Source organism: Lepidothrix coronata, unplaced genomic scaffold, assembly GCF_001604755.1.
Source record: "Lepidothrix coronata isolate B3197 unplaced genomic scaffold, Lepidothrix_coronata-1.0 Scaffold267, whole genome shotgun sequence".
In the NCBI taxonomy this organism is placed as follows: domain Eukaryota; kingdom Metazoa; phylum Chordata; class Aves; order Passeriformes; family Pipridae; genus Lepidothrix; species Lepidothrix coronata.
This window is the reverse complement of record NW_016690447.1, coordinates 444,179-460,868: the sequence shown is the minus strand read 5'-3', so window position 1 is coordinate 460,868 and position 16,690 is coordinate 444,179. Positions and strand designations below refer to the sequence as shown.

General features: G+C 53.4%; 1 protein-coding gene across 1 annotated transcript in view; it reads right to left on the bottom strand.

The window, feature by feature from the left end:
* Positions 1 to 15,971, bottom strand: part of SHISA6 (shisa family member 6) — a gene marked incomplete at its 5' end in the record, with an annotated part of 277,328 nt that extends 261,357 nt beyond the window's left edge. The window contains 2 exons of the mRNA XM_017835933.1: positions 1,058 to 1,218; positions 15,343 to 15,971. Of these exons, the coding sequence (XP_017691422.1) occupies positions 1,058 to 1,218; positions 15,343 to 15,971 (790 nt within the window). The remainder of the gene's footprint in view (positions 1 to 1,057; positions 1,219 to 15,342) is intronic.
* Positions 15,972 to 16,690: the final 719 nt, after the last annotated feature.

The window sequence follows — 16,690 nt, the reverse complement described above, 5'->3', positions numbered from 1 at the left end:
AAACTGCCCCAACCAAACACTCCCAACCACACAGTCCCAACCAAACACTCCCAACCACACAGTCCCAACCAAACACTCCCAACCACACAGTCCCAACCAAACACTCCCAACCACACAGTCCCTGCCTCAGCCACACGCCCTTCCCACTCAGAGCAGAGCCCTGCAGGTCGTGGAGCAGCCTGAGCTCCCACTGCCTTCCTTCAAAAGCTTCCCCAGCAGGGACCATGAACAAAACCTCCTCTGCTCACCAGGTGACACAGGTCAGGAAGTGCCACCAGAGCCTTCCACGTGAGGCTGAACAGGTTGTGAGTGAATGAGGGCCCAGCTCTGAGCACACACCCAGAGCAAATGGGAGGGGGTAACTGCTGGAAGATCTGCCACATCCCCCCCAACAAAGGTGTGCAGCACCCACCGAGACACTGCTCAGACAACTATCAACCTCTGAAGCACTAAATAACAATATCTTTATTCCCCAGCCCTGAGCCACTGGGGGAATCAATGCAAAAAGAAGGCAAAGGATTTCACCAAATTCACCCAGCCATAGAAGCGGAAAAAACCCCCAAGGTGTGTCCCCAGTTCCAGGCCAATGCTCCTAGAGGACCTTTGGAGCTCTTCTAGGTCACCTCCCACACCATCCTCTCAGCACATGGCCACAGTTCCCCTGGATGAGCACGGAGGCCCCAGTTCCACGGATTTCTCTCTTCCCAGCTGCTCAGTGCAGGGAGCCCCACAAAGCCTCCCAGCATACGTGTTTTGCTGGAAATACACACTGTTCTACACTCAATACAAGCTCCTGGTACAGCCTGAATTTATACCTCGCTGGCTCTGAATTTTTAAAATGCCTGGAGAGAGAGAGAACAGCCACTCTGCTCCCAGAAACCTGAGAGAATCATCACCACTGAGCCCTGCACTGCTCCGCTCCGCCTGGGCGCCTTTTAAAGCCATTTATTATCCTAATTTTAGGTTTACAAAGTCTGCTGGTGTAAAGTGGGATGTTCTGCTGCCTTCTAACACGGCCCCTGGTTGCTCTGGAGAGAGAGAGGAGAGCAGCACTTACCTGGGTTGCTCTTGGAGGTGCGCACTGGGGTGTAATGATTTTTGGAAGAGGTCCTGACTGGGGTGTTCTCTTTGGGAGAGGTATCTATGGCTGAGATAGTCTCTCTTTCACAGTGTCCTATTGGGATTGGTCCCTGCTGCCTTAAGATGTCAGCCAGAGCCCTGGGGAGAGAGAAAGAGGGAAAAAAACATATTTTCACTCGTCAGCTAGAACTGTTCACAAATATTTTCAGTTCCACAAATTCAGCAGCAGTTGGATTTCTACCAGAAACAGAAACAAACAAACAAAAAACCCCAACAATATTCATAATAAAATAAAAAATACGGCTTAAAAGCTCAGTTTCTTTCTGTGTGGCTGCTGCAAGTAGTTCCTGGCTATTGTTCAGTTTTTCATATGCTTCCCCTCATTCACTTCACCCCAGGGTTGTGTCATCCCTCCATCATTTTCCTTGCAGTGCAGATAAACTGCTCGTTGTAGCAGAAAGCTCCACCCAGAGTCACTCTGAACACATCACAGCCCTGGGACCTGCCCAAGGGGGCACCAAAACTGCCCTCCCCAAGCCACACTTCTTTAAGATTGACCAAAATCAGGAGTCTGGTCCCCACACTCCAGAAATCCCTAATTTTTCTGCACCACAGCAGTGGGGGGAGGGAGTTTTTGAGAGGAGAACCAGCAGCCCAGAAGAAAAGGATTAAACAACGTTCCTGGGTGAATGTCAACACAGCTATTAGCCTACCTTGAGCTTTCTGCCCATTAGGGATTTCTTTAATGGTCCTGAGGTTTCTCTGCTATTCCCCAAGAATAAGCAATGCCACACAGTGCAGCTGCAGCCAATGTTTTCCCCTTGGATGGCTGGATACTCCAAGATTTTTTTTTCCCTCTGTGAATATCATGGACACAGTGGAATAATCACAGCGTGAAATGCTCTGATTTTCTTAGGGCAGCCACAAGCTCTCACTGGAGCCACAGGGAAAGGAGGAAGGGGGTGACTTGTGTGGATTTAAGGGACAGTGGCCTTTGAAGGATGATGGAGTTTGAAAGGCTCTTTTCTCTTGGCAGAGGGAACATGTCTGATGTCACCTTGGGTACCAAGAAAGATGTAAGGAGGAGAAATTCCTTCACTGCATATTGATGAGGAGGATGCTGGTGTTGCTCATATCTCCTGGCATTCCTTAAATGCCATATTTCTGGTCTTTCATATGAGAAATAGTTTGGGACTCGAGTCCCTTCCATTTTCCAAATGATTTCCTCTCCAGACTGCTGTCCCTGTGCATAATGGATTGCAACACTAATGTGCTCTACAAAAGAAACCCTGGGAAGATCTCAGAGGCTCCCGAAGAGGATTATGTTAGTTCACAACCATCCTGTGCAGAATATTTTTAACCACTTTTGATTATTTATTGGCTGTAGAGAGAGCAGAGATAGGGGCTGTAACCAACCATAGGGTATCTGTGTGTGCACACACACTGAGACAGGGAGAGTAAAGGGGTTGTTGTTTGCAGGGACATGAAAGCACAGATTTTATTTAGTGCTAAGACAGGCTCAGAGAGGAGTAAGAGGTAGATACTGAGCCTTATCCCAAGTCAGGACTCCTTTTGTTTGCTCCTAAATCCTCACTGAGACAAAAAGAGCTGGCATTTGGTGTTCTCCAAAAGCTGCTGAATTGCCACAGGCTGGCACAGATCTGTGAGTGCTCCCCATGGACAGTCATGCTCCAGGTACCTCAGACTGGCCACCAGCTCACAGGACATGTTGGAAATTTTGGCTCTGTGTCCCAGGTTGTAGAGAACATGAGTGGCAGAACGAGGACCTGAAGCTGAGGCCTGAGGTTCCTGCCCTGTGTGACAGTGCACAGTCCCCTCCTGAGGAGAGGATCCATTCACCCAGTAATCCTGATGCATTCTATCCTACAGGATTCCAGCCCATTGCATCCCAGACCCTGTTGACTGGAGAATATTTGGGAAGCTAAAGAGCTCTGTCCGTTTGGCATCACCATCCTGTTGGAGACAACACATTTTTTGAAGGCAGCACGTTGGCAGAACTGAGCCCTTGGTACATATCTCCAAGATATATTAAGCATCAGATGACCATTTAATGGCATCTGCTGTACAGAAACACAAAGAGTCATTTTTCAATCACACAGATTGTATTTGGACCATTATTTACTGGCCCACAGTGGTTTGGGCTCATTTTGAACACTTGTCCAAGACACTCTTTGAGTCAGGAGTGCAATCATTCAGAGAGCAGAGGGAGGTGACAGATGAAGATGACTCTAAAACACTGTATAAAACTCTAGATTCCACTCAGCTTAATCCATGGAGCCACCTGGGCAGGACCAACCAGGGCAGGGATCAGAGGGGTGGGGAACACACAGAGCCAGCCCTGCAAACACAAAGGTGGGATGTGGAGCTGCAGGTACTGGTGGGGTGGAAATGGGAGAGGACAAACCAGTTCTGCCTGAAGCTGAGTGTGTTTAACTTGACCAAGAGAGGCTCCACATCCCACCAGTGAGGAGCTGAAAAAGGGGCAGAGCAGGGCTGTTTGTGGAGCTGTAAATCAAAGGAGACAAGAGGCACTTGGTTTAACAGAAAAAATCCACAGTGGGACAGCAAAACACTGGAACAGGGATCCAGCGAGGCTGAGGGATCTCCATCCTTGGAGATCTTCAAATTCAGCTTGAAAAGACCCTGAACAACCTCCTTTGCCAGTAAAGATGGCCTTGCTTTAAGCAGATGGCAGAAGGAGGAACCTCCAGAGGTCCCTTCCAACCCGATTTCTGCTGTGATTCTGAGTCTGGGACACCTTCCACTGCAGCTCAGCTCGTTTCTCCTCATACTTCTGCCCTTTGTCCTGTTAGTATTACTGTCTGAATGGGGTTTGATACAGCCCTAAGCTTCCCTGACTCCTGAATGGACAGTTTACCTCCATTCACTAAAAATAATTGAGGCAAGTGGAGTGAATCTACCCTGGAACAACTGAAGGTGAGAGGAAGTGCCTCATCCTCAGCCAATACCCACCTGAGAGCTGAACCCTCAGCCTGCTGCCCTCTCTGAGGACAAACCCACGTGTCCAGGAAAACATTTCAGCTTGTGATCTTTATCACAAACAAAAATACAGCTCAGGGACCTGATGAGCACAAATGTAACCCCTTTTTTGTTTTCCATCCTGAAGGGATTGTAATAATGAGAGCTACTCTCTGAGTTGGTTGTTGGTCCCAACACAATAAGGAAATGATTTCAGGTGCCAGCCCACCTGGGAGGGAGGAGACTGTTGCTCTCAGACACTGAAGAAATCCCTGGTGATGCTCAGGAAAGTGATGTCTGTCCTGTCAGACTATACATGAGATAAACTGAGCATAGGTGTCCAAAGCAGCCCTGGCTGGTAGACCTGGGACTAAACCAGTGTGAGCTCAGCAGCGCTGAAGGTGTGATCTCCTTATTCCCTAAACACACCAGATTGTGTGTCCTGAGTACTCCTTTCTCTCTTCATGGCTACAGAGAGAAAAAAGACTTTTCAGCACCAGCAGAACAAAACTTTATAGGTGGAGGAGAAAGTCCAACTTGGATCACACTGGTTATTTCCTTGCCAATTCAATCACACTGCTGTGTGTGATCCAGGTTATTTCCATAAGGCCCCGAGGGTGGAAGGTCAGACCCACTTAAGTGAGGAAGGATTTGGTTGGTATAAGTCTCTTGGGTACAGCTGTTTAATTGCAAAGCTTCAGTAGGGCAGAGCAAGAGAGTCACTGAAATATTTGGGTCTTGTGTACGCAGCCATTTGGGTACAATTAGTGCTGATAATAGCACTGATGTCAACAGCCTCCTAATCACCTGCCCAGGGATATGAGACACTTCAGGAATCTTTCTGTGACGACACATCTCTTATCTCAGGAACACAAACCTCCCTGGCTGGAACGTGGCAGCGGCTGGAGCTGCACAACGGCACAATCCCCTGGGAGATAACCACTGATGGCACCTCCTCACCTCGGAGATAACCACTGCTGACACCTCCTCACCCACGTCACTGCTGGGAGAGCACTAAAGCTCCTTCCCCCTGAACCCCAAATAGCCACAGTGACATCAGGGACGCTGTTCCACACCAGTGCTGGGCCAGCAGCGTGTGAGGGAAACCAGGACATCCCAGGCCAGGTTCTGCTCTCAGGTGTGTTGTCAGGGAAGGTTCTTGTGGGACTCTGGACACTTTGGGAATCACAGAATCACCGAGTGTGCTGAGCTGGAAGGGACCCACAAGGATCATCCAGTCCAACCCTCAGCCCTGCACAGGCCCAGCCCCAGGAGTCACCCCCTGTGCCCCAGAGGATCAGCCAAACCCTCCTGGAGCTCTGGCAGCCTTGGGGCTGTGCCCACTGCCCTGGGGAGCCTGGGCAGTGCCCAACCAGCCTCTGGGGGAAGAACCTTTGGCTGAGATCCAACCTGAGCCTGCCCTGACACAGCTCCAGCCCTTCCCTGGCTGCTGTCCCTGGTCCCCCCAGAGCAGAGCTCAGTCCCTGCCCCTCCTCTGCCCCTGCCCAGGAAGCTGTAGAAGAAATACAGTGGGATGAACACGGGCCCTCATGCAAAGAAGCAGCTGTGGCTATTCTCAGAAGGCAAAATAAAAGGTCTGGTTGTAAAAACAAAGGGCCAAAAGTGATGGGTGGAAGCAGCAGAGCAGCAAGGTCGAGCATCAGCTGGGGACTGATGCTAAAGGTGAAATCAATAGACTTTGATACCAAAGTAGGAGTTTGTAACCAGAGAGAAGGTGAAGCTGGAGAGGCTGTGAGGGCCCAGCTCCCTGTCCCCTCAGTAACTCAGCCCAGGACCTGCTCTCTGAACTCCCAATGAGAGTCCTCCCCCACAGCCTTTTCTCACAGTACTGTCCTGTTTTCCCAACCTCCACAGATTTTCCACACTGATTGATAGTGTGAGTGTGGGCACAGGTCTGCTGAAGACAAGGGGACCTTTGGTGGCAGCGCCAACAGGTTGAGATGTGGTCTGTGGGCAATAAGGTGGGAGCAGAGGGGTCTGTGGGTGCTGGACGGGAAAGGCAATGGGAAGGGCTGCCTATTTCCAGCAGTGAAGGTTGTACTCATGCAAAACCTCACTCTGCTGAAAATCCCCTCTCTTGGAGACCTCAAGCACAGCGTGTTAGAAAACAGAATTGCTTGTTCTAAGTCCCTCTGAATTTGGGGAAGAATGGAAAAGGAATGACCAAATGGATCTGGCAGAGCCCAGGGAAAAGAGCAGCCTGGCTGAGCTGAGAGCCTGCTAAAAGCAGAGCTGTGATGGAGCCTGTGGCAGGACTCCAACCCACTTCAGCACGGCCAGGATTTCACTACAAGTCCTTAAAAAAAGTGAGGTTAAAGACTCCCCTCTGCTCTGCTACCGACCTGGAAACACAGAGGCAGCTGGTCCAAGAGAGGGGATTTATCCTGAGTGGATCCAGTTCACCTGGAAGGGCCAGCTCTCCAGGGGACAGGATTTCAGTCACTAGCCAGTCACACACAGGGTGCTGTGAATGGCTTGGCTTGGCTTGGCTTGGCTCCTGTCCCCAGACCTGCTGCGTGCCTTGGGAAGGTCCAAACACTGACCACACAGAGCTGGGTCTGACTGGTCCTGGGAGGGCTCCTACACTTCAGATCCTGGGGGGTTCCCACCCTGCAGGTCCTGCCAGCCCAACCCTGCTTGTCCGTGGCATCTCCCTGTGCTGCTGTCAGACAGCACCTGGGTAGCCAAAGGCACTGCCTGGCATCAGCAACCTCCCCTCTGCTGCCTCCTGGGCATCACCTCCAGGGCACCCACACTCTGAGGGTGCCCAGGTCTTACTGCCAGAAGGATGGGGTGTTAATTGATTGCACCAACACACTGAAAACCGATACAGGCAGGGAAACACGGGGTGGTGCTGCCAGCAAACCCGTGGGAGGCTTCTTGTGGGAGCAACTGCCAAAGCAGGGCTCGTTTCTCCCAGTGCAGGGCCTCAGCAGTGTCCTGGAGGTGCACCAGTCCCACAGCAAAAGACCAGTCACCACAGCTGCCCCAAACAGCAGCAGCTGCTGCTTTAAAGCTGGAATTCCAGGGAGGAACGGCGGGAATGGGTTTTGTGGTGATGCCTGGCAGAGCTCAAGGAGGGGTTGGACAACATTGTGAGGCACAGGGTGGGATTTTTGGGGTGTCCTTTGCAGGGCCAGGAGTTGGACTGGATGATCTTTGTGGGTCCTTTCCAACTCAGGATATTCCATGATTCTGTGATTGTATTCTATGATTCTGTGCCTGTGTGTGTGTGTGTGTGTGTGTGTGCAAGAACGGGTGAGTTCACCCATGGAATTAAGAAAGGAAAAAGACAAAGCATTGGGACATCCTTCCAAGAGCGTTTGCACTCAGTGTAAGTGAGGAAAAACTCTTCCTTAAAAATAAACACCACAGGGAAAAGTCAGGTGTCTTCAAAAAAATCTTAATGTCAAACACAAGAGTTATTTGGGAAGCTCCTAGGATTTAGTCTGGCTTTAGTGACAAGTTTCAATGAAAGCTGAATTCCAGAGGTACTGAAGAGCAGAGCATTGCCCAGACTGTGCCAGCAGGAGGGGGTTGGCACCTTTCCTGCCTCATCCATCTTGGGGAACACAAGCCCAAAACACAGGTGACAGAGTTACACTATAGATGCACCCCCGTGGATGAATGCAGGTGTGTGGAAAAGGCACTGCAGCTGAAGCAGAAGAAAATAGGTGTTGTACTGATAAATTCCAAGCAAACACTTGGCTGTGAGCTCATCATCTCTCCTCTCTTTATAACATGAGGGGGAATCAGCAGCTGAACACTAAAGCTCTTGCCTTGGGTGACTTCAGCTATGACCAAGAGTAGTAAATCTTAGACTGCTTGACAGCACATCTTACACAACTCTTTACACATCTCACACTAATATACAAATAAGTGTCCTGCTATTCTGTGATGTGGGCAAGGGATTCACTGCAGTGACTAAACTCACAGCAGGTAGTACCAGTTCCTGTGAATACAGCAAGTCCAAAGGGAAAGAAAAAACAAAAAGATTTTGTAATTAAAAGGTTAAAATGAAGCTTTCCAATGGATGTTTCTCCTCAGAGAGTTGTTACACCAAGCAGGAGGTGGCCAGAGCAGCAAGGGCCAAGCCCTGCATCTAAACCATGCCCAGGGCTTTGGGGACAGTGAGTGGCACAAAGGATTTGGTGCCTCCAGGAGGGCTGTCCCCAGCATTGCTGAGGGTGCAGGCAGGGAACAGGCACCTGCTGCACTGCAGGAACAGCTCCTGGTTCCCCTGTGCTCCTCCACCCCAAAACCCTCCTGGCACCCACCCGGCTCAACCCCTCCACAGAGAGAATGGGGGGCCTTGGAAAGAGATACCAGAACCCCACAATGTGCTGAGCTGGAAGGGACCCACAGGGATCATCGAGTCCAACCCTTAGCCCTGCACTGGCCCATCCCCAAGAGTCACACCGTGGGCCTGAGAATGTTGTCCAAATGATGGACCCAGGAAAGACAGCACTGGGGAGAAAGGGAAGCAGTGTTATTGTGCAGAAAATGAACAGAGCACCATCCTGATCGAGGAGAGAAGAGCAAATTAAACTAGCAGATCTTGTTAGGTATTTCAGAGGCATGAAAGGCTGCAGGAATTGCCCTGAGAGGTCAGCTGGTCCAGTTCTTTAGCCCGTTGGTGCTTGTGTATCATGGGGAGGAGGAGACTGAGGGGAGACCTCAGTGCAGTTCCACCTTCCTGGGCAGGGGCAGAGGAGGGGCAGGGACTGAGCTCTGCTCTGGGGGGCCAGGGACAGCAGCCAGGGAATGGCTGGAGCTGTGTCAGGGCAGGCTCAGGTTGGATCTCAGCCAAAGGTTCTTCCCCCAGAGGCTGGTTGGGCACTGCCCAGGCTCCCCAGGGCAGTGGGCACAGCCCCAAGGCTGCCAGAGCTCCAGGAGGGTTTGGCTGATCCTCTGGGGCACAGGGGGTGACTCTTGGGGATGAGCCTGTGTAGGGCCAGAAGTTGGACTTGATGATCCTTGTGTGTCCCTTCCAGCTCAGGATATCCACAGGCACAAAGGCAGCAGCAGCACTCGGTGGACGTGCAGTGCTTTGAGAAGCACACGAGTGCACACAGAAGTTTCGTGCATGTGGCACCTATTTCTGCTCCAAGTCCTACGTTATGAGCACAGTTAAGAGCCTTTAAACTCACTGAAGAAAGCTGTACTCTCCCTGAAGAGCTCTAACTCTGAAGAGCCCTTGCAACAAAGGAGGTTGGGTGAGAGTCAAACTGCAGCACAGTATTTATTGTGGAAGAATCTCACGCTTATCTGCCTGGGGAATGAGACATGTAAGCCCTCCATGCAATGCCGTGCACAGAGATCTAAGGAAACACAGCTTGCCCATGTGAGCAGGGACAAAGACAAACAAAAAGCACCATGATCTCATTTTCCTGATAAAATTTAGATCTTACGTGAAACAGAAGTTTTAAAAGGCATCTGATCTCCAAAGGCACAGAGATCAACTGGTTAAGGATATAAGGGATCACAAAGCTGAAAGAAATAGGAGTTCAGAGCTAGACTGGGTTCCCTTGACACCTTAGGATAGAGGTTGACTAATAGAAAAAGTTAATTAGAAAACAGAAAAATAACAAATAAATGGGAATTAGAGGCACTGAAATGATTTGGTGAGGGCAGAGTGGTTTCTGAGAGTGGCCTCTCGTAATGGGGGAAGTTCAAAGAGAAAGGAGAAGATTCAAGAGCATCCAGAGGAATTCTCTGGCCAGGCAGCTTCTGTGCTCTTACAAAGTCAGGCTCTTTATAAAATAGACTCAGAGAGGAAAACACAACAAAAAACCCAGTTACCAAACTGCAAACTGTCAGCAGAGCTTCAGACTGAAGCTTCTCCATGACATGTAGGTGAAACAAAAAGCAAATACTTTGTCCAGGTACATGCACACAAATACACCTCCTGCCTTGATTTGGCCAGCTGGGGCTGGGAAATTCATCCTGCAAACAGGACAGGATCCAGGTCTTCTCCTTGCTTGGGAATTACCCCAAATAAAACAAGGTGAAGTGTTGGTTTGAAACAGAACTAGTCAGGAGTAATTTCTCTGAGGCCACAAGTCTCTAGTGGAAGGTGTCCAGGGTACAGGGTTGGAATGAGATGATCTTTAAGGTCCCTTCCAACCCAAACCATTCTGTGATTCTGTCTGTGCCTTTTCCTTTTTCCCTCAGTCAAGTCTAACGTGTTCTGTGCCTGTGAGAGGAACAGGGCACTTTAGAGAAGAGATTCAGAAACCATCAGGAGCGAACAGCACAAAGCAGGGCAAGGAGCAGCAGAAAGTGGGTCTGAGGGGAGTAAAAACGTCAGAGCATGAAAAAAAACCACATCAGTGGAAAGAGACTGAAAGCAGCAACAGTGTCCAAGAAAAAGCCTTCAGCGTAGTCCCCCGGGCAGGTGTGTGTTCGAGCACTCTCTCCCTGCCCTGGGGAGGTGTGAAGGTTGATCGCTGGGCTGCAGGGACACAGGCAGCAGAGCACAGCCGGCTGGGATCCCGTTTGACTCAGCCTGGCCAGACAGAGGCACTTTGCAGGAGCTTCCCAAGCTGAAAGCAGCTGCCCTCCAGCGAGCCCTCAGCAAGCACCGGGCCCAGAGCTGTGGGGAGAGGCAGGAACAGAAAGCCTCCTGTCCTCTGAGTTAAGCCTCACAGAGAGCAGTGCACCGGCCTGCAGGAACAGAAACCCTCCTGTACTTTGTCAGCCTCGCCTAAACCAGTGCCCCAGCCTGCCCGGGTCTGAGGGCAAACAGATTCCCGTGGAAATTCAGAGCTGCCAGGTAAAAATGGCACCGTGGTCTCTACATGGGAAAAGGGTGGTCATTTATAAAACCAGTCAGTGTTATTATTCACAGGGCAGGAGGAGCAAAGGCAGAGGCCAAGGAGAAGAGCAGCACAGGGATCTTTCCCTCTGCAGCGACACAGCTGATGTAGGAGCAGGGAAAGGGAAGCTCTGGGCAGAAGGTGCCTGTTTGTGCCCTTTGCACCATCACACTCCAGGCAAGGCCAGATAAGGAAGACAACTTTAGAGCAGGATACAGAGCTGGTTTACTGGGGAAAATCTCCTACAGGAGAACTGCCACTGTCTCCCTCTGCCTTGGGCTGACCATGTGGGAAGCACTTGGAATATTTCAATCCCTCTCTGTAGACTGTAACCAGTCCTAATTTGTGCATTTCTAGCTCAGCAGAGAGCACAGTGGCTGCTGCTGAGGGCTAAACAGGGGTCAGGGAGCGATACTACTATCTGTGAATTATTTATGCACTGGAGCCTGGGGATTTGGGGTCATGGCCACGGTAAGAGAATATTCTGGGTCACCCCTCCTTGCTAGAGAAAAACAGCTTTGCAACCAAACAGCTGATACTCCTTGTTCAAAGATTCCTTAGCTCATCCCCATCCTGAAAGTAAAGCAAATACTCTGCCCACTTAAGAAATGCTTGAGAAAAAAATAAAAACCTGACAAACTGATGAAAACAAACCATCCTCACAAGCGCAGACAGAGAGCATCAACATAATATCGCTGGCTACAACTCTCAGAAATCAGCCCCAGCTTCTAGCTGGAGCTCAGCAATAGTTCTGGCTGTGGAACTCCAAAGCAAACCCAGCCAAGAGGTAATTCTGTATGATCAGGCTGAAAGATCCTAAAACCATTAAAAATCAGTTCAGTTCAAAGCATTACAAGCGCTTGTGCAAAATATGAATATTTCAGCTGCTGTTTTTCAAAGCTCTTCCACTTACTGCTCTCAGAAACAAGCGTCTCAGTCACTGCCACTGCTGAGCCCAGAATCCCAGCAGTGCCTCTGCTTTAAAGGGATGTTGTAGTGCCTGGAAACAAGAGCTGATTCCAGCTCTGAGCTGCACATGCACATCTCTGTGCACAGCCAGCCTTTCATTTCACAGGAGAGTGACAGTTCTCCGGTGAATTCGTAAACCCTCCTTCTATCAAAAGACATTAAATGAGCCCTGCCTCCCTCCAAATGATCTTTCTGAGTGAGTTAATAAGGATTTTCTGTAAAAGCTGGATGAGAAATGAACAGAGAAATAACATCTACACACAGCACCTCTATCCGACCATTCACGAGGAAATAGAATTTACAGTGTGATCTTGCTCGTGGTGAAGTGCAGGCAAGTCTTGATTAATCTTCCCTGAATGTGGGGTACTGGTCCTAAGGGGCTGTTTCCAGCCCTCTGTAGCAGTTTCTGTTTGTTCTGCTGCTCTCCTCCTCATCCCAGAGGTTTTGCTGGGATGCACACGGAGATTTAATGTACTCACCACCACTACACTGAATTATTCTGGAACTTACACTTCACTCCAATAGACACAGCCTCAAACAAATAGAAATATCTGAGCACATCCTGATTCCCTCCTTCCCTGTTAGTCCTCAGCAGCTGACAGAGACAAAGACAAGCCATTCCACTCCTCGTATTTATGTTCTGCTTAGACCACTGAGAGCGTTTTTCCTCAGCCTGATGCAGCCTCTGGCACTTCATAATATTTAAACCATCGTGCAGTGTTGATCAAGTTCAGGTAACACAGCTCTGAAAGGTATAATCTGTTACCAGCTATCATATTATAGAAGTCAATCAACTCCTGAAAATGCTCTGGAAGTCAAGCTTCCCGAGCACTCAATCTGCCATTCATAACTCTACACACAGGTGAATCATTTCAGCAGAACTTCTCTAAATAAAGCAAAGCAAGCATCAAAGACATGAAAACATCAGGAATAATCCAGACAAGTCTGGCAAGGCTGTCTCTGATTTCCAAGGGTGAAGGATTCAGCCCTGTAGCACGCTGGAGCTGGAGCAGAAGTAACATATGGGCATCCAACCCAGATTTCCAAATTTAGTGTGAAGATAAGGCCCAGGCAAAGTTGCCTCGAAGCCAGAAGAGCTGGGCAGCTGGGGAACCAGCCCTCAGTTAACAGAACACTTAAAGGAGCCTCTTTTCTGGCTGAGCCACTCTCAGGACCCCTCACCACACCGCAGCTGGGTCTGGTTTTTAGCACCATGGAGGTATTTCCTTGCGAGACCAGGGGCAGGTGGGGTTTGGGATGGAATATGTGGGTCAGACCCTCAGCAAGTGTAAACCAGCCTGGCCTCACTGCAGGCACGTCCATTCTCAGGGAGGAGTCTAAATAAAACACATCTCCCCAAATACATAAAAACTGTGTCACTCATCTCTTTTTCTTTGTAAAAACCTCCACTTTCTTTCTCCAGTCTCTGTTAACTGCAACTGGAGTTCAGCCTTAAAAATATGGTCAATGATTTTAATAGTTTTGACTAACAATTCCAAATTAAAATAATTTTTATGAAACATTATCTGCCAGAGATAGTCTTTCCCCACTCACAGTGTTCTTATAAAGGAGCCTCTCACCAATTTTTACGTTCAGACACGGGAAGCTCTTGGATTCTCGGCACGCAAGGAGCACTCATCATTTGGAGGGACTTTTTCATCATAAAATAAATATGAACTGAGAGAGTAGATGCATTCGTCCAAAATGAGAATTGCTACAGCAGCCTGAGCTTTTGCTTTGAAACAGGATTTTCTCTGACACGTCGAGTGTTCTCAGACATGTGTAACAGCACTGCTGAGGGGACCCCAAACTACTCCTACACCAGCAAGGACAGAGTTAGCAGGGTTTAGAGGGGATAAAATAAGAAATAAAAAAGGACAGATGCAGAGCTCTCCCCACCACCAGCGCTTTCCCACACAGCCCTTGGCACCACAAGGCAAAGGCACCATCCAGGGGGTCAGAGCCGTCCCCTCCACACTTCCTAAACTTCTCCTGGCTGGGCCAGGCAGGGCAGAATCCACAGGGGCCAAGGGGCTCTGCTGCCCCCGGGGGCGTGGGGGGTGCAGGGGGCCGGGGGAGATGTAGGGGAGTTTTGGGGGGCAGGAGGGGTGTGGCAGGGGGAAGGAGGGAAGTGCCAGGGGGAAGAAGGACAGGAGGGGGGTCTTGGGGGGGAGGAGGAAGGGCGTGCCGGGAGGGCCGGGGTGCAGGAGAGGTGCCAGAGTGCCCGGGCGCAGGAGGGGGTGCCCGGGGGCAGGAGGGAGGGTGAGCGGTGCTGGGGAGCAGGACGGGAGTGCCGGGGGGGCAATAGGGGGGTGTTGGAGGGCAGCAGGAGTGGGTACCAGGGGCAGGAGGGGCGGGGCCGGGGGGTAGAAAGGCAGTACCGTGGTGCCGAGGGGGAGGAGGGGAATGTCGGGGGACGGGAGGGGGGTGCCAGGGGATTGGAGGGGGGTCGTGCCCGGGTGCAGAGGGGTGTGCTGGAGTACCAGAGATCAGAGGGGGATGCCGGGGTACCAGCGTGCCGGGGTGCCGGGGGTGCCGGGATGCAGAGGGAGGTGCCGGGAGGAAGGAGAGGGGTGTCGGGGTGCCGGGATGTAGGGTGGGGGTGCCGGAATGCCGGAGGGGGCGGCTCCGCGGGGAGGGCCGGGCCGGGCGCTCGGCAGCGCGGAGCCGCCCATGGAACTGTCCATGGAACTGTCCGCGGAACTGTCCATGGAACTGTCCATGGAACTGTCCGCGGTACCGTGCACGGCATTGCCCGCGTTACTGTCCATGGAACTGTCCGCGGTCCTGCCCGTGCAACCGCGCACGGAACTGTCCGCGGAGCCGGCGCTGAAGCCACGGGACGGCGACCCCCGAACGGGGCCGTGGGGCAGCAGGACAGGCACCAAGGTGGGACGGGAGGGAGGCACCGAGAGGTGGGGGTGTCCCTGATAAGAACGTGCAAAGGAGGAACTCCTGGATAGAGAATGGAAAAGGAAAATCCTTTGACGTGTGGTGCAAAGAGAGAACTCTTGGACAGCCAGGGGAAAACCCTTGGGTGAGTGACTCAAGGGGGGACCCCTCGAAGCGACAGCACGATGGAAGATCGTTTGGACAGGTGGCACAAAAGGGGAGCCCTTAGACAGCCATGGCACTGGGGAAATCCGTGGAAGGTGGAGCAGGGGAAACTCACGGTCGGCCAGTGCAAAGCACAAGGACTTGAATGGGTAGTTCAAAGGGGACTCCTTGGACAGGTGGTGTAAAAACCGAACCCTCGGACAGCCAGTTCAAAGGTGGAATTCTTGGAAGGCTCATGCAATGGGGAAACTCTTGGACAGGCTGCACAAGTGGGAAACCCTTGGATGGGGAATGCAACGAGGAAACCCTTGAGTAGACTTTGCAAAGGGGGAACACTCAGAGAGGGAGGGGGCTGTCCCTGGCCGGGAGGGCGCTGGAGGCAGGGGAGGGGGCGCACCTGTGTATGTTCATCTCCCGGGGCGGGCGCCGTGCCTTGTCGTAGGCCACCTTGGCAAAGACGCCGGCGATGAGCACAAAGGCGATGGCCCCGCACGAGATGTAGACGGTGGCGTTGGTGCTGTCCTTGTCCGGGTCGTACTTGTTGGCGTCCCCGTCTCCGCCGTCGCCGCCGTCGGCGGGCAGGGCTCCGCTGGCCGTGGTGGGGTGGGCCCACTCGGGGCTCTTGTAGTTGCGGCACAAGCTCTGGTTGAGCTTCTCGGCGCGCTTGTTGCAGCAGAAGCGGTAGAAGCAGGTGCCGCAGCAGTAGCGGAAGCCCGTGAGGCTGTTGTTGCACTCGAACTCCTTGTCCCACTGCCCGCTCACGTCGTAGTACCCCCAGCACGTCTCGTGGGCCGGGGCCGAGCCCCCTCCGCCGCCTCCGCCCCCGGGGGGGCTCTTGCCGCCCCCCGCGCCTTTGCCGCGCCCGGGCAGCGCCGTGGGGGCGGCGACCCCGGGCCCCGCCAGCGTCTGGTTCAGGAGCTCCTTGCCCGGCTTGGGGGTCCGCCGCGCCGCCGCCGCCCCCTGGGTCCGGTTGCCCTTGGCGCGGGGGGGGCCGGCCGCCTGCGCGGGCAGCAGCAGCAGGGCCAGGAGCTGCAGGCAGAGCAGGAGCAGCGGCAGCAGCAGGTGCCGCGGCCCCATGGCGGGGGGCGAGGCGGGGGGCGCGGGGCGCGGCGCGGGGGGCGGCGGGCGGGCGGCGCGGGGGGGGCTCAGCGGCCGCGGCGCTGCCCCATGGAGCGGGGTGGGGACGGGGCGGGCGGGGGTGGGGTGCGGGCACGGGGGGGTCCCGCTGCTGCCGCGCGGCTCCTCAGCGGCGGCTGCCCGGCGCCGGGCGCTTCATGCCGGCGGGCGGCGAGCGGCGGAGCCCGGCGGAGCGGGGCTGGAGGCGGCGGGGTCCCGGCGCTGCTCCGGAGAGGGGCTGCGAGAGACGGGGAGAGGGTGAGAGCCCGCCGCGCCCCGGGCAGCCCGGCCCGCCCCCGCCCGCACGCCCCCCGCCCACGGCCTTACCATGCCGGAGCGGGACTGCAGCGGGGCCGCGGGGCTGCCCGCGCTCCCAGCGCGGCCGGGGGCGGAGCGGCGCCGGAGCCGGGCCGGGCGCGGAGCAGGGGCCGGGCAGAGCCGGGGAAGGACCGCCCACCGCTGCCGGGCCGCTCCTGACATCACCGGCAGCACCGGCACCGCGCCCGCACCGCGGGGAACCCGCGCTCAGCCCCGGACCGCGCGGGGCGGGGAGCTCCGCACGCCCGCACCGGCACCCACACCCGCACCCGCACCCGCACCCGCACCGACCCGCCGGCCCCGGGGTGGCT